Genomic DNA, 18,049 nt, shown 5'->3' with positions numbered 1-18,049 from the left:
TTAGTGGAGTAGAGAGTTGCGTGGTTATTTTAATGACAAAAGATAGTAAAAGATATGGAATCAGAAAGACCAGACACAGGTGCCATTTGAATAAATCGAAGTTATCTAAAGATGGGGGATGGGGTGTAGACAGGATAATGGCAGAGAGATCGGCCAAATTTCTAAGACAAAACAAAACTTCTCCAAGTTGTGAAAGATGTCTGAAAACTTAACTGTCACCTTCGGGGTCCCTCTGGGTCTAGCCCTAAGTAAATATATGCTGGAGCCCACTCACCTGCAGGTGCTCTCATTAGTCCTGGAGTGGCACCCCAGTCTGGTCGTAGATTGTTAGGCAGCCAGGCGCGAACAGATTATCCACCCATCATCCTCAGCCTTTCTCGCTATTTCAGTCTCGTCCAAGGCCATTCCTAGTCTCAGTGCTTTGGAACCACGTGGGGGTCGGTTTCCCCGACACCCCTGGGAAACTGAGAGTCAACTTCAGATCAGCTATAGGGTTCATCCTGTGACATCAAAGTCAAGTTAAGATATGGCAGTGAGGCAGTCGACCAGCCCTACCGACTGTCCAGGAAACGTTTTCCTACCGCTGTTTGATGGGGACTGTTCACATTTATGCAAAAACAGAATCACACATTTCGTGATAGGCTGTGGATCTTTGGCGTCAGGTACAAGTAGTCGAAACTATGCTGATTCTGTCAGAGGCGTCCCCGTATTTCACCTCTATGTGAACTTCCACTTAAAACATTTAAATGAAAGCAAAACTGAAACACACTGGAAGAGATTTACTAATTTCTCACTGTTAAAAAAAGTCTGTCGTGAACATCTTTACACCTCTTTTGTGTACATAACTGGTTATTAGGATGAATTGTTCAAATTTATATGCTTTTTTAAGGCATGTGATTTTCCGGAGAGCAGTTTGTATCGGTTGGAATCATCAGCATTATATGAGAATCCCTGGTTTTCTGCCCTTTTTAAATTGCGTATGTGAACTTTTCGCTTGTTGAGTGAGGTGTGCACCATCAGAGGCATCTCTCCCTCGCAGTCAAGAGTAGCGCCTCAACTAAGTCTTGGCCAGGAGTCGGACAGCTGATTTGAAGGGAGCCATTCTTCGGTTTGTTTATTCAGTTACTCAGAAAACATTTATTGATAACTTAGTTCAGGCTGAGCCCCAGGACTGTACGAGGCTCCCGTATGCAGGTCTCTGACCGTAAAGCGGCTTCATGCCCGTGGGGAGAGCAGCGCCCACACTGATGTCGTACGTAGCCGTCGGCCCGGCCCGGCCGTCAGCGGCTTCCTGCTGTACCCAGCTGGGAAGCTCCGTGGGATGGAAGCGAGTCCTCCATGGGAGCCTTGCCTTCCTCGGGAGCATTGTGGGCAGGACCTGACCTGGACTCCGTGCAACCCCTGGGGGTGGAGCGCGGGAGCAGGAGCATTGTGGGGGTACAGAACCGAAGGGTCTGAAGCCTGATGTGGGGTCGATCTCCCAGAGGGCTTCCGAGGGTGGGCGTGAGCAGGGAGGAGGAAGGTGCGCCTGGGAGCAAGTCTGTGAGGGCACATTGGGGTGCACGGGCCTGAGTGGGCGCCTGTGGGCACAGCATGGGTGAGTGAATCCCTGCTCTGCCACTTGGCTCTGTGACCTTGTGCAAACTGCTTCATCTCACTGTCTGTCTCCTCTGTAAGGCGGAGGTGCGACACCACCCAGCTCAGAGGGTTAGTCTAGAGACTGAATGATTTGACAGATGACAAATGTTTAGAGACTGAATGATTTGACAGATGACAAATGTTTAGAACACGCCACGCGGTAAGCATTCAGCACCTGCGCATGTGCTGTCCCTGTCACTGCCCCTCTGGATTTGGGGAGTCCTCTTCTTTAAGAGCTGTGTTTCTCCAGCTGGGGCAGTTTGCTCCCGAGGGGACATTTAGCATCGTCTGGAGACGCTCAGTTGTCGTGGCTGGTGCGGAACAGTACTTGGCACCTAGCGGGAGAGGCCGGGGTGCGGCTGAACTTCCTGCAGTGGCCAGGACAGAACGATGCGGCCCGAAGTGTCAGCGGTGCTACGTGGAGAAACTTCAAGAGGAAGGAGTCACAGGATGGGGCAGAAAGGAAGAAAATAAGCTTTGCTTTTTCAGGCTGCTCAGTTTTACAGGCTGCTCCGTTATCTTGGTCGCCCTTAAAGAATTACAATTTTGATGAGCCCACCAAAAATATCTTTCCCTTAGAATGTCCTTGTTCTTGGGAACTACATGATAAAATGTCATGAATCTGCATTTTTCAGATAATTCAACAACAGAAAAGTAACATGTGTGTATATAGACAGGGATCAAGCAAATGTAGCTAAATGTTACTACTTGGTGAGTCTAGAGAATTTGGGTGTTAAAATCAACTTTTCTGTGGGTTTGAAGTTTTTTCGAAATAAAATTTGGGTTGGGGCGCGGGGCCGCCTCCTTGCCAGCGTCCGGGGTGGCGTACCTGGCAGTAGGTACTGATGGTGGGAAGTAACTCAGCCCGACAGCGAGAGGCCGTTTTCGGTAAGACTTCAATGCCTGTCGCCTTGTGCGCTTCATTTCGCTTTAAGCTTTCAGCGAAATGGACTTGATTTTTCATTTCTTCTCAGTAAAATTTTTTTTTTTTTTTTAAACATGCAGTTATTTAACAGTGGCTTACTCAGGGCGGGGCAGGATTATGGATGATTTTCATTTTTTTGTACAGCTGTTTTCTGAGTATTCCAGGATAAATGTATTAGCTTTATAAAAAAAAAAACTTAAAAAGTATTCTTTCCTCTTATACATAATTCTATTTCTGTTGAAACCGTGTTTGATTTTACATAGATGATCGTTTTTGCTGTATCAAGCCGAATGGGGCCTGTTAGCACGGAAACTCTGACAGTGAGGAGTGAGTGCCCATCAGCAGAGTGACAGGAGGAAACAGGTCATTTATGCCATTTGCGAGGGAGAGGAGATGCTTCGTTCACCTCATTGCCTCCACACTCCGTAATCTACCAGAGTCACATGCCAGCCGTGTAGCTCGTCACACAAACAGATCTCATCATGTGACTCACGAAAGCATAAATCTCAGGGGGGGTCACATTTAAATGGAGACTGCTCTTTCTTTTAAAATATTTATTTCTCTAATTTCATATTTTACTCAGTGCTGCAATTGAAACCTGAAACTAATTTCACTAAGACTGTTTTTGTTGACCTGAATCACTAGAGACATTATGTTAGCATTATGGGTGCTGACACACTTACTTTTTATGAAAGTTAAAATGGTTCAAGTGTAATCATTTCTCCAATCCACAAGGAATTGTTAATGGTTACAGACATAAAAGTACTACATGTTTAAGCTACTCTGTGTGTTTGGAAGACAAATTAGGACACAAGAATTAATGTGTGAGAGGGGTTGCAGGTAGCTTGCTTATGTTACGGTAAGATAATTTATGCGGCCTCATTTTCCAAACTCTACCACGCTGTTTTTCCTAACTTTTATTTTGGTCTTATGATCTTATCGGAATTGCCATAAACAAGTTGTTTTGCATCTGAAGAGATTCCTTGCTTTATAATTACTTTGTCAAAGAGTAGAAAGTAGGCCTGTGTGAGAAGTGACATTCGACTCAGCCGTGACTCAGCAGTAGCAGTTCTGGGGGCGGGGAGGGCACAGCCCTTCCGTAACGACAGCGCAACAGCTGGGTTCTGTGAGTTCAGCGGATAAACCAGGATCCTTTTTCAGACCAGTGAGTCGTGGTAATTACCCGGAGTAATCAACATCGTTGGCGCACCGTGACCCCGTCACAAACAATGGAGTTTGGTGCCAGCAGTAACCACTGGGAAGTAGCAAGTCAAATGCCAAGTTTCCGTTGAGTGGACAGGACAGAGAACTATTCGTTTTGTCGTCATATTTTCTAGATTTGTAGTTTCAAGGCAAAGCATTTTTATTTGGTCGCTATCGCTTTACTTTTGGTACGGTTCATTTGGAACAGCAGTCGCTAAGGTTCCCAGAGACCTCGCTGCCACCTACAGGGCACTTTTTGTCTTTACTTAGTTGATGGCAGCTGCTTTTTGGCTTGTATCACGCAAATGCTTTTGCGCAGCCGTATCTGGCTCGGTCCTTCTTCCTGACTGACTGCGGCACCTCCTGTGCTTTCCTCTTAGATAGGAATCGTTAGGATTTGATACTCGGCCTTCTGTTGATTGTACTCTTTCTTTTTAGGCAGTTTCATTCATTACCAGCCATTTGCTGTCACTACAGCCCAGATTTCTCTTATGAACTCCCTGCACGCATCAGCTGCCCGCTGCACTTCTCCACGGGAATGTTCCACGGCCACTTGCTTTGGTCGCCATCCCACCCCTCCTCATCTCTCATCTAAGCACCCACTAAATCCTATCAGTTCTTTCTCCTAAACATATTTGGTAGCATCCTTTCCAAACATTATCACCTAGGGCGAGAGGTGGTCGCCAGGAGAAGGACGTAATGAGCCCCCAGCAGCCTCACCCAGCCAGGGGCCAAGGACTTGGCTTTCCGGTCCTGGCACTGACCTTCCAGCTAGTTCACATGGAGATGCCTAGATTCTCGTAGAATGGTGTATACACGAAGATCGCTGTATACACCAGAATGTTGATTCATCTTTAATGAGTTTTGGCTTATTAGAACGATTTAAAAGTTCACGACCCCCATCTGAGGACCTCTTCTTAGTATGTCAGGCACCTAAAAAACTGAATTTGAACTGTACTTGGTTTGGGCATTGAATTTTATTTCAAAAGTGGGAGGTGCGTGTGTAGCTCATTCAGATAGGATGGGACCCTGGTACAGTATATCTTCCAGTTACTGCATCTTTCTCCCTCGGACACAGCTACATAGCCCAGATTTCTCAGCCCAGCTTTCCTGTAGTGGCCAGTTGGTGCAGTATTGATTAAGGTATTGATTTTATTAATTAAGCTAGATCTTAGAGCTCTTTCAGTTGTTAGAAACATTATTTCCTTAAACGTAAGGATTTAATTCAGCTCAGAAGGCGGTCTTTTTTTCTATTGTGATATAATTGACAAAACGTTAGTTTCAGGTGTACAAGATAATCATTCAGTGTTTATATTTTGCAAAATGATCACAGTAAGTCTGGTTAACATCCGTAACCACTCAGTTTTAAATTTTTTTTTTCTCGTGATGAGAACTTTGAAGAGCTACTTAGCAACTTTCAAACACGTAATAAAGTAGTGTTAACTGTAGTCACCACACTGTGTCACGTCCCCAGGACTTACAGCTGGAAGTCTGCACCTTCTGACCCCTTCACCCATTTCTCCTCACCCTGTCTCTGGCAACCCAAACACCCATATGTTCTCTGTGTCTGTGAGTTTGGGGGGGTTTTGTTGTTAATTTTAGATTTTACATATAAGTGTAATCATACTGTAATTATCTTATTTCTGTCTGACATTTCACTGAGCATGATATCCTCAAGGTCCACGCGTGCTATAGCAAATAGCAAGATTTCCTTTTATAAATGGCTCAATGACGTCCCATTGTATTTATACATCACAACTTTTTTTATCCGTGGACCCATCAGTGGACACTTAGGCTATTTCCACATCTTCGTTCTTGTAAATAATGCTGCAGTGAATATGGGAGTGCATATATCTTTTCGAGTTAGTGCCCTCATTTACCCAAAAGTAAAATTGCTGGATCTTATGCTCTTTTTAAGTTTCCGAGGAGGCTCCACGCTGGTTTTCGTAGTGGCCGCACCAGTTTACAATCCCACCAACAGTGCCAAGAGTTCCCTTTTCTCCACGTCCTCACTGACGCTTACTTCTTTTTTTTCTTTTTTCTTTTTTTGGGGATAATAACCGTTCTAACAGGTGTGAGGTGATATCTCATTGTGATTTCGATTTGCATTTCCCTGATGATTAATGATGTGGAGCATTTTTTCATGTACTTGTTGTTGTCCACATGTATATTCTCTTTGGAAAATGTCTTTTCAGATCCTCTACCTGTTTTTTAATCAGATTGGTTTTTTTTGCTATTGAGTTATATGAGTTCTTTATGAATTGTGGATATTGACCCCTTATCACATATGATTTACAGGCATTTTCTCTCACTTGGTAGGTCGCCTTTTCATTTGGTTGATGGTTCCCTTTGCTGTGCAGAAGCCTTTTAGTTTGATATAGTCCCACTTGTTTATTTTTGCATTCGTTGCCTTCGCTTTTGCTGTCAAATTCAAAAAGTCATTACCAAGACCAGCGTCAAAGAGCCTACTGCCTATGTTTTCTTCTAGTTTTATTGTTTCAGATCTTAAGTTCAATTCTTCAATCCATTTCGAGCTGATTTTTATGTGTGGCGTAAGATAGTATTCTGGCTTCATTCTTTTGTATGTGGTTGTCCAGTTTTCCCACCACCATTTAGTGAAGGGACTGGCCTGTCCCTGTTGTATATTCTTGCCTCCTTTGTCATAAGTTAATTGACCATATAGCATGAGTTCATTGCTGGGCTCTCTGTTCTGTCCCATGAGTCATTGTGTTTCATGCCAGTACCATACTCTTTTTGATTACTATAGCCTTGTAAAATACTTTGAAATCAGGAAGCACGACACCTCCAGCTTTATTCTTTCTCAAAATGGCTTTTGCTATTCAGGGTCTTTTGTGTTTCCATACAAATTTTAGAATCGTTAATGGTATTTCTGTGAAAAATGCCGTTGGAATTTTGGTAGAGAGTGTTATTTCTATGTGCTCTTTCTTACCCACGAGCACTGCATATCTTTCCATTTATTCGTGTCTTCGGTTTGTCAGAGGTCAGTCCTAATATCTAAACGATAGGTGCTCGCTTCCTTCCACCTTGGATTTTCATATAGTCCAACGGCCACTTTCCCTCCCTGCCCGTGTCGTCCTGCCATTGTGTCGTTGGAGTGACATTTCCAGACTTGCAGGTGGAATGGTGCCCGTCTCGCGTTTGCAGCCGTCCGTGCTCCCCGCTGCCTTCTGGGTAAAGGACGGACCGCGGCGTAGCAGCCCGCGCTGACCGCAGCCTGCATGTCACCCCTCCGTTCCCCGCCGTGTGTTTCAGCGATTTTAAACCACTTGACATTTTCCTGAATATGCAGCGCGGGTCCAAGTCGTGCCATTTGCTGTGTCATTTTATCTGCCCGCCTCCCACTTTCCTGACTCGAACTCCTTCAAGATTTAGCTCAGCTCCCGTAGTCACTTGAAATTCTGGCTGACTCCAAACAGGATAACGTTCCTTCATCACTGAACCTGTCATTGTATATTATGATTGTTTGAAGAAATGGGCTGCTTCGTTTTTTTGAATCTTCACACATTGCCCACAGCCTGGTACCTAATAGACACTGTAAAGTTTAAATAATGGCGCGTGTCTGAAAGAAAATATGCCCCAAATTTACTTTGTTGTGTATTCGTTTAGTTAAAAAATATTTTTTCCCCGATTATGAAAGTATGAAAATATGAAAGTAACACATATTCACTGTTGAAAACTTGACAAAACTATAGAAAGATTAAAAGAATGTGATGTCATCATCTATTCCCAGCACATTTGGTATATTCAAGTCCTTTTTTTTTTCCTGTTCTGTGTATAATCTGTTGGTGAGAATATTTTTTGCTTTTACAGAATTGAGATTTCACATCAAATTCAATAGAGAATTAAGGCCACCCAGGGAATGTGTAGAAATAATCACCTATTTCAGAGATAGGGAGATGGAATCTTTTAAAGAGCAGTTCACCTGTGTGCTCGCGCCGGCGGCGATGGGGCTGTGTTACGCTGAGCAGAGATACTGCGCTGCACACAGCATCGCTCGCCTCAGGCGGCCCTGTGACGTAGCTGCCTGTGCTCTATTCTGAAGGTTAGGAAGCGATGACACAAGCTGTGTCTGCAGGATCTACTCTGAGGATCCTAGGGTCCACCAGGGGGGTCAGGAGGGTCACAGGTAACGAAGATTAAGGCAGTTAGCGGAACATAAAGTGACAGACTGCCTAATTTCAGTGTTTTTTATCTCTTTTGGTTGAGAAGTTTTATTGCTTAAAAAAAGCTTGCAAACCACTGGCCTAGCTTATTGGACAAATTCAATTTTGTATCATGTCCTTACAACAATGCTTGCTAAATGAGACGTTAAGCACTCCTCTCTTAATACATGAAAATTTTTTAGAATATTAAAGCTGTATCTTTTATCACGTGCTCTATACCAGAGTTAATTCTAATTGATCTTGAATTCAACATTAAGTAAATACTTTTGAGTCAGGCTACTTATGTGTCAGGCCATTCTGGTGCCGGGGATGTTGTGATTGACCAAAGAGACAAGATCCCTGCTCTCATGGTGTTTGCATCCTAGTGGGAGCAGTTGGCTCGTCAGTAGAGAAGCAAACAGGAAATATGAGAGTGCTGAGTGGTGTAAGAAGATAAGACAGGTTGATGTGACGGGGAGAAGTTGGGGGTTGGTTGCCTTCTGTTGCATCTCTGGGGAGACAGTGTGGAGCTGACCTGAGCAGTACTGAGGAGCCAGCTGGGTAGATACTGAAAATGGAGACCACAGAGAAATTAGAAGACGGTGGAATTTAAATGTATATCAAACCTTGGGGGAAGGGAACGGAACTTCCTAAGCTCAGAATTTAATAATCACCAAGGACAAGCTTGTCAGGTTTGACAAGAGAAATCTTACGGACCTTTGAACTTCAGAAACAAAACGAGTCTGAAAAAATATTTTTAGCATGTAAAACATATACAGGATTATCTACTAAAAGCTCACAGAGATTAATAAGAAAAAATATAAAATTCAGTAGCTAAATGGCAAAGAAGCATGACAAAGCAATTCCCAGAAGAGACTGTGTAATTCATAAAGATCAATAGAAACCTAAGGAAACACAATTAAATGAAGAATCTTTTTAACAAATTAGTTTAAATTTCTTTTACTAATATCCCATACTGGGAAGAGTACAGTGCACACAACTGGCATTTTCATAAAATGCTAATGACTATAAAATAGTAAAATTTGCTTTTGAAAAACAGTTTGGCGCTGTGTACCAAAATCCATATAAAATGCCTCTACTTCTTGGCTCAGTAATTTAACCTCTGGGAATTTTAAATAAAAAAACAGATTATTGGGGGAAATCTTGACACCAGAATCCCATGATTTTAGTAGACATGTGGTCTGACGGTAGGGAAATGTTGGAGTGAATCAAGCTGCGTCCATTCAGGGGCTTGTGTACGTACATGAAAAAGAATGCCTGTAACAGCTGCAGTAGCATAAGGAATCGCTTTTGACACAGTGGGAGATGACAGCGGCATGCAAAACTGTCATCTGTGTACCCTTCGTAATTGCTTTTTTCAGTGCGTGTGAAGATGAGAGATGGAAGCGGGGAGGGGTAGACACCAGAACGTTAGCCATGCTGTGGCAGAGCTGTGGGATAGAAATTCTAGCCTCCGTGTCTTAAAAAAAAGTCTTTTTTTAAAAGAGCTTAAAACCTAAATGTCAACAATAGAGAAATTGACTCATTTTTCATCTTTCACAAAGAGCTTTGAAGGTACAATCGTGTGGGAGAGCCAAGACCTCCAAGGCCTCGTGTCAAGAAATCTGCACAAAGTGACAGTAAATGACGGAGGGGGAGTTCTCAGAGTCATCACAGTAAGTCTTTCTTTTTTTTAAAGGTTGTTTAGTATACTTCAGCATTTTTTAATCCATAAAAGTGTTTTTAAATTTATTTTTATACCAACCCAGGCAATATGGAATAGTGAATCTTGTGTGTTTTAGAATATATGTAGTAGAAAATGTATAGTCACCACAGTAAAGATGAAAAACTCTAATGTTCTATGATTTTGTAACTTAGTAAATATATGGTTTTGCCTTAAAATCGGTGCATTTTTAAAAGTGTGATATTTCATTTCTCAGTAGTAAACATTAAAAACATTTGCTTAACGCAATTCAGAATATTCACTGTCTCACCTCGATAGTAGGATGTTGGTTAAAGCACTACAGATGAAAGTATTAGACGTAAGCTTGAGTTTGGCTTTCATGTCTGTTGCTGCGATTTCTGCCTCGTATTTTTAATTTATTCAGATTTGCTTCAAATTTAAAACAGTTTGACAGATAAACTTCTCAGAGTAATTGTATGATGGTAAAGAAGGTGTAAACAAACTTGAAATGATGAACTTTAAGTGGTGTTTGTGGTGGTGTCACAGACACAATCTTGAATTCTCTTTGATGCTCCGGTCTGATGAGTAGAAAAGTACTTGGCATTTAAATTCACAAGCGTAGTATATTTTCGTTAAATTTTAATGTTATTCACATGAATTAATTCCTGAACTAGACATGCCTATCGTGCGGTGTGTTGTTACTGATCTAGCAAACACGTACTGCCCGCCGGGGTAACCAGGCACGGTGATGGGCAAAACAGGTCCTTACCGGCCCGCAGTGGAGCTTGTGCTCCAGGGAAGAAGACATTAAGTAGATCACAGATTCACATATGATGATAAACTTAGCTTTGTAGGCCATGGTTAGGATCTCATCATCATCCCTGATTATGAAGGCTTTTGTTTAAGATATAATAGTCTATCTTAAACAAAAGCCTTCATAATCAGGGGTGGAGTTTATGGGGTTTATTTCTTTTATTTTCAAGGCAATTGCCTTTACTATCTTGTCTCTTTTTATATTTGTGAAACTTAAAAATATACAAGGTGTGGTATTGAGTCGGTTACAGAAAAGGAAATCAGATTACTTCTGAGTTGAGGACTAGGTTCAAATGTAAAGACTCCAGGGATCTACTTTGGGGCTGAAAATAGTTGTACAGGGCTAGAGGTAGCTTCAGCACTCAGCTAATCTTAAAAAGACATCAGGTAACTTAGTAACCTCCTCCAAGAAACTCCCTGTGTAAATGCAGGTTTTCATAAACGCTTAGAGCTGAAAGTTCTCCTAAGTCTTGCTCCCTTGACTGCAAGTGATGATGTCAGAAAAATTTAAAAGCCAAAATAAAAGCCAAGCTGTGACCTTTAATTAGAAGTTAATAAACAAAAAGTACTATCAAGTTCTAAAGCCAAAATGGTATAGCATATACAATAAAGAGTATGCTACCCTTCGTGGAACTGCGAAGCAGAATCTATGGCATTCACCTTGTAATTTCCTTCACTATAAATTTCAGCTATAAACCATATTTTAAATTAGATGACGTTACCCCCGTCACCTCAAGACAGTGTCCCTCTGCCAGCCTTAGAACATTGCTTCGTATGGTACAGCTCTGCTGAATAGACCCGTTCAGAAGGGGAGCCCACAGTGGCCCTGTGAATGGGCGGGTGTAGGGGGAGCGCTGTAAACACGCGGACGCGTGGGCGAGGTCGCATCCCGCTCTGCAGCTGTGCCGTGTAGGAGAGCCACACACTCAGCTGAGTCGCCTCCCTGAGTACCTGGTGCGGTGAAGAGGTAAATCTCTAATCAAAGGGCCTCCAGCGCTGAGCGGGCTACAGGCCGGTGGCCATCGGCGCAGCGTCTCGGCACCGTCCCAGCGTCGGTAAGCAGTAGGGCTCCATCCGAAGTGTCTGTTTAGGGGGGCCCTTTGCTGACTGGTAACCCACCTTTAAACTGCCTAGATGTGTTCGATCTCACAGCAATTTTCAGTCTCCGAGAAATCAAAGGTGATCGTGTTTTTTTAAGTTGTAGGGTTTGTAGGGTTATAATGCAAAGTAAAATTGGTTTTCATACAATTATGGTAGCAGTTTCAAGAATACATGATTCTCTGTGAGTCAGTTCCGAACGCTGTGTGGACCGCTGCACGTACCTGATCTGTAACAAAAACGATGCTCACGCCTTCCCGAGAGTGTGTCCGTGCACCGGCAGCTTAGACAGGTTATCTGCTCTGGAGTCACATTATGAATTTTGCCAGTCAGTTTTTAAATATAATGTATTTTTCATAATGAAACATTGAGCCCTTATATTCTTGTTTTTCAGGCTGGGGAGGGTTCATTGCCTCATGAATTCATGGAAGGTGTGGAGGGAGTTGCAGGTGGTTTTATTTATACTATTCAGGGTAAGTCAGCTGGTTGTACGTCGAAAAGCGTGCTAAATCTCAGGTACCTAATCGTTATACTTCGATGAAAAGGTGATTTCTTTTTTGTCATAAAAAAGTTGTATTGATAATTCACATAGCACATAATTTACCGTTTTAAAAGTGTTTAATTCAATGGTTTTTAGTATATTGAATTCTGCAACCATTTCTGTCACTCCAAAAAGAAACCCAAGACCCATTAAGTCACTCTTCCCTTTAGCCACAAACAAGCACTAATCTACTTACTGGACTTGCTGGTCTTAAATGTAAAGATTTATTGGTGGATTCTCAATTCTCGTCTTACACCGGAACAACACTGCGTTGCACTAAGGTTTGAATTTGGCAAGTGCGAGTCCTCTGACTCTTTTCCACGATGTTTTGGGTATCCTAGGTCCGCAGCACGTCCATGGAAATTTTAGGGTCAGCTTGTCAGTTTCTGCAAAAAAGCCAGCTGCGGTTTTGAAAGGGGCTGCATCGAATGTGTAGGTGTGGGGAGTGTTGCCATCTCAACGTGAAATCTCTGATCCATGAGCATGGGGAGTCTTTCCATTTATTTACGTCTTATTAAATTTCTTTCAGTGATGTTTTGTGATTTTCAGAGCACAAGTCTTGCATTTCTTTTGTTAAATTTATTCTTAAATACTTTTTCTGATGCTATTTTAAGTAGAATTGTTTTTTAAATTTTTTTCCAGATGTTTATTGCTAGTATAGAAATACAGTTGATTTAAAAGAAATTTTTTTGTTCAATTAGAATTGACAGTCATTATTTTGTATTAGTTTCAGGTGTGCAGCCTATTGGTTAGACATTTATTTTTCAAAGTGATCCCTCAGTTACTACAGTATTGTTGACATATTACAGTTGATTTTTGTAGATCGTTGTTGTGCGCTGCAGCCTTGCTGGACTGACTTACTAATTGTTTTGCAGGTGGCTTAAGGTTTTCTGTATACAAAGTCGTATCATCTAATAGTTCTGCTTCTTCCTTTCCAATCTGGGTGCCTTTTGTGTCTTTTTCTCGTCTAATTGTCTCGCACAGCAGTGGCGAGAGTGGTCACCTCATTTTGTTCCTGCTCCGACAGGGAGGACATCCGGTCTGCTACCGTAAAGGTGACCCTAACACATCAGTAAACTCGGACTTTCTTGGCCTCCTGCACTGTGGCGGTCGTGAGCTCAGGGCTGCCTGTCGGTCAGGCAGAACCTGTCTTCCTGGCCCAGGAATGGAGCACTTTGACTCCTCGTTTGTCCCTGTGCCAGAGACCGAGCCGTGGACTCAGGTTTCCCTCCTGCTTCCTGTGGACGCTCCGTCCTCATCATGTGACTATTTAAGTGTAGGGTTCCTCACAGGCTACGGTTTTGTAAATGCTTTTACTATATCTCATCAAGGATGAGTTGTTGGAAGGATTCCTTTAGAACTTAAGGCCAGAGGCATTAGCTTAAAAATGCTTTTAAAACTCAAGGGAATTTGTTAGGAATAACGATGGCTGTTTGTCTGTTTGAATGACACTCGTTTAAATATCCACATCTGTGAATTCCTGAGAATTCTTTTCTGATCTTCAACAAACACTGTCGTTGATGCAGTTGCTGTTTTATTGGTCACCTGTCCTGAGCATCACTCTTGGAACAAAGGTGCTCAGCAGTGCTTCTGTCTGACGACTCAGAGCTCTGCTGGCCATAGGTTCCTGTAAGGGAGTTAGGACCCCGCTTCCCCAGAGGCGCTCGGTGACTGGGGAAAGCAGAGGCCAGCCCTAAGGGGCAGGTCTCAGGGACTCCCCGGACAGTATGGGGCTGGGGCAGACCCTCCGTCTGAGGCCACTGCGTGTAGTTTGAGGATGCAGAGTGGCTGTAGCTTGTTAAATTTCTAGCATCTTTATTTATTCAGTGTTTCCTCATGGAAGTGCTTGTATTCTTACCCATAAGAGCCGGCTGGAACAAGTACATAGGTTTTGCCCACAAACTTGCCATTAAAAGTAGAGATTTAAGATTTAGGGATCCTCAGTTTCGGTCCTGAGATTTTTCATAAAACTATGAGACGGCTCTGCCAAGGAGGGTATCGGCGTAGCGCACTGGGAGGCGGCCAGGCGTTCGGCCCGAGGAAGCTCAGGGAGGAGGCAGCTTTCTTAAAGCAGCTCATGGGCCGGGCACAGGTGCAGTTCGCGCCCGACTTTGTCGCAGCTCCTTTTGTTTTGCTGATTAATTCAAGGGCATGCCATCCGGAGTCTTCACACGCTAGTGCGAGGGGCCCTTGGGACCTGCGGCGTCTGGTCTGCGGGCAGCAGCTGCGGCACCCCCGGGTGTGTGTCAGAGTCTCTCTCACTGAGGCTGAAGGAATAGGGTTTGGATGAGAAAAGTTCCTTATTTTAGGATAAAGGAATTTAAATGAATACATCTGAAAATCTGAGTAGTCATTAATTTTTTAAAAGTCCGAGGCGCTGAGGGCCATCCGGAAGCAGCACGGGGCACATTAGCCTCTGTGGCTGGGCCGTACCTCGAGCTGCCGTGTCCCAGTCTGCCGGATGGAGCTCAGGGGTCTGTTCACACGGGCTCCTTAGATGGATTTGACCTGTGGCTCTTTCGGCTCGGGGCCTGGGCATCTATTCAGGAAGTATTCCCGAGAGCCACTGCCCCTTGGACAGACGAGAATGGGGGACCAGAAACCTGGGACCCGTCCGTCCGCTGCCTCACAGGCGCTGACAGCGGCGGACATCGGGGACTCCGGCCGCCGTCTTCCCGTTTGCCGCCGCGGACGGCGGGGCGCTAGTTACAGCTCAGCGTCCTCTCCCCACCCCTCAGCCTCTCGCTTTTCTTATTTTTCAGAAAGTTTCTCTAGTTTGGCTGAGACATTTGAGAAAATCCTGCCCTAGTGAAAGAATTGCTGCCTTAAGCAAATCCGTAGGCCCTGAAGACAGTCCCTGCATAAATGCGACAAACGATTCATTAGCTCGTGGTCTTTCAAGCACGGCAGTAACCATGTTTATTATGAAATCTCAAAAACACACGAGAAGTCGGGAGTGCTGTAAGAAACGCCCATGTACTTACCGCTCAGCATTCGCAGTGTTTACCTCGTCACATTTGCTTTTTTCTTTTTAAGAAATAAAGCCTAACAGATTCCGTGGACGCCCCTCCTGGTTCTCCCAGGCTGTCCCCGCCCCCTCAGGAGGGGCCACTGTCCTGTGCCCTTCTCAGTCTCGCTTTTCTGCTCTGTACTCCAGATGCAGTGTCTTTGACAGCATAGTTTTGCGTGGACTATTTTAGGATTGATATCTGCAATACCATGTTGCGCGTATGGGTTAGCAACCTACTTTTTCTCAGGGCTTTTATTTCAATGCCATTCCTTTTAACATGCAAAATCAGGTGCATTTTTTTACCTGCCGTATTCCACTGTGTGAATGTGCCACGATTTAGCCATTCTCCCATCGGGGGGCATTTAGATCAGTTCCATTTTTTCGCTGTTACGATTCCGCAGTGAATAGCCTTGCGACCACGTAAAATAACGTCTCCGGGGATATAGCTGCGAGGGGACCGACAGGTCCTACGGTGCGTGCGCCCTCGGCCTGGCCCGGCACCGCCCACCTGCCCCCAGACAGTGCGTCCCCCCCTCAGAGCTCAGGCCCGCTGGTTCTGTGAGCTCACCCTGGACAGGGTGTTCGCGGACATCGCGGAACAGTCCTGGTCCCGTCTGTGCGGCGGCATTTCCCCTGAGCCCCCGCCTTTTCCTCTTCAGAAGGCGACGCCCTCTTACGGAGCCTTCGCTCTCGCCCTGGAAGACTCGCCGATCATACGCGGAGCCTCCGCATGGAAGATGCCTCGCTGGAGGAGGAGAGCGGTGTCTATGGTGACATCGTTTTTGTGGATGTCGTCGACACTTACCGGAATGTTCCTGCAAAGCTGTTGAACTTCTACAAGTGGTAGGTTGTAAAAATACTGCATACCTAGAATTGTTTGTTGTTCTTTTGAGGTAGAAACAATATATCAACATCAAACCACTGAGAGTTTTTAAGAAATAAACCAACCTTAGACCCCTGAACACCCAGAATATGATCTGTTGGATCCTAGTTCTTTGTAGGGATCAATCTTCTAAAATGCTGCCACTTATTTAGATTAGCAGGTGCATAACGTGAATGCCAGCGATTGCCAGAAACAAACAGGCAGAAATGGACTCACTCCGAGTCATTGCCATGGCTATCTCAAGCCAACATCAGATGAAAATCAGTGAGTTTGAAAGTGGCCCACCTCGTTGTGTTCACACCCACCGACCTGAACCCCCAATTATAGTCACTCACACCCCGGTTACTGGTCTGAGTTCTGATCAGCTGAACGTTGCAATTACATTTCCATTCTTTACCCTTTTAAAAACTATTTGCCCTGATTCCCAAAGTTTCCTATAAGATAAAATTCAACAACCCTTACTTAGTCTATCATGCTTATAACTTCCAGACCCTCCAGTATTTCTCGGATCTTAGTTGTAATTCGTACCTTTATAATAGCAACAATAAAAGTAACAGTTACATGTGTGTATATGTATGTAGTTGTTGATGTTATTAGTTCCTCTAGGATCCCATAATTTGCTGTTGAGTCCGGTACTGTACCCTCCTTGTGCAACTGAAACCTGTCCGCCCGTCTAGACTAAACCTGTGAAGTGTATTCATACCTTTGTCTGTTCTAAAACCTTGTCAGTGAACTTGTTTCTTGGCGAGCCCCCGAGTCTGTCTCTTCCTCCTCTCCTGTTGCCCTGGGCACAATGGGATATTATCAGGTACTCTACGGATATGGTCCCTGGTCCCAAGGGGTCAGCTGATCTAATTAGGTGATGAAAGGAAATGTTTCATAGCTAGGACAAGTTAATAGGATTTTGGAGTCACCCTGTGGGTGGAGGGCACACACACGTAAGTCGGAAGTCTGGGTGTGTCTAGAATACCGGAATGAAGTGTGGACAGCTGCAGTGAGAACAAGAACCACTAATGGACATTCCTATTGTAAGTGGTGCCAAAGCAAGAATGTAAAGAGGAGCAGGGTGGGAATGGAGAGCCAGGAAATGGGAAATCAGTACCGTGGAGTTCTAGGACTTTCTATAGGAGCCGATTCCCAGTTGTGGAAGTTCAATTTAGTTTAGCTATTACCTTCAGTATAAGTTTTATCTCCTCTACTCCTTCCATATTTCTAAGATCTTAGCCTCTCCCCTCAGTCTGTATGGTCTGCTTTGGGCCATTATCCCCACCTAGGTGACCTAACAGCTGTGCTTTGGGACCCACTTCCCTGTAAGCCTCCTCCACCTGTCTGCCCTCCACTCCGTAGAGGACACTTCCATTATTCATTCTCGTTTATTCGGTCGATTCATCAGTGAGCTCAGAGTCCTTCATCACAAGAGTTTATTCCTGTTTAACAAATAACTATTATGTATGCCCTAAGCTGTTAATTAGAAATACACTTTAGAAGCAGAAGGTTATGTTATTTGGTGTGGACCCACTGTTAACTTCGTCATTCTTTGACCTAGTTAAACTTTTCTCCAGATTTTTAAAATTCAGATTTCTGTCATCCGACTGGTTTCCTAGAGACTCTGGGTTTTTATCAAAGATGTACAAGGATTGGCATTGGGAGATGAAGGCATCGGTTTTGTCTGTGGTTGTCATATTTTTTTATGTCTAGCTAAATGAAATCACTCCTCTGTTCTTTCCAAAAGATCATTTATAATAGTTTACTGGCTGGAAGTCATTTCCGAGGGAAATGTGTTTTAACGTTATAACTCAGTTTCTTTAAACTATAAAATAGCTGAGTGTGCTATGAACAGGATCATGTTGTTGCTACCTGTACATTCGTGTTCTGTGTGAGAGACCAGGTGTGACACCTGTCCCTTTCCTGGGCGTCTCTCATTAAGAACACAAGGGACAAAGTCCAGATGTTTAGGTTTAGCAGCCTGACTCAAGATGCCTGCGCAGCGTTTGACCGTACGTTTCACTTAGACCAGATCTTTTTTTAGTGTTATTTTCCTTTGCACCTTTTCACATCGGCTTCGTTCTGTTAGGCCCCCCGGTGACTGTC

The 18,049-nt window shown here is 44.0% G+C and overlaps 1 protein-coding gene across 1 annotated transcript in view; it reads left to right on the top strand.

Annotated features, from left to right (window-relative positions):
* The window catches only part of B3GALNT2 (beta-1,3-N-acetylgalactosaminyltransferase 2), a 58,382-nt gene that overhangs the window by 34,545 nt on the left and 5,788 nt on the right, over nt 1–18,049 (top strand). Inside the window, exons 7-9 of the mRNA XM_025039063.1 lie at nt 9,495–9,605; nt 11,919–11,997; nt 15,735–15,918. Of these exons, the coding sequence (XP_024894831.1) occupies nt 9,495–9,605; nt 11,919–11,997; nt 15,735–15,918 (374 nt within the window). The remainder of the gene's footprint in view (nt 1–9,494; nt 9,606–11,918; nt 11,998–15,734; nt 15,919–18,049) is intronic.

Source organism: Pteropus alecto, unplaced genomic scaffold, assembly GCF_000325575.1.
Source record: "Pteropus alecto unplaced genomic scaffold, ASM32557v1 scaffold189, whole genome shotgun sequence".
NCBI classification, from domain to species: domain Eukaryota; kingdom Metazoa; phylum Chordata; class Mammalia; order Chiroptera; family Pteropodidae; genus Pteropus; species Pteropus alecto.
This window is presented reverse-complemented; position numbering and strand designations above follow the sequence as displayed.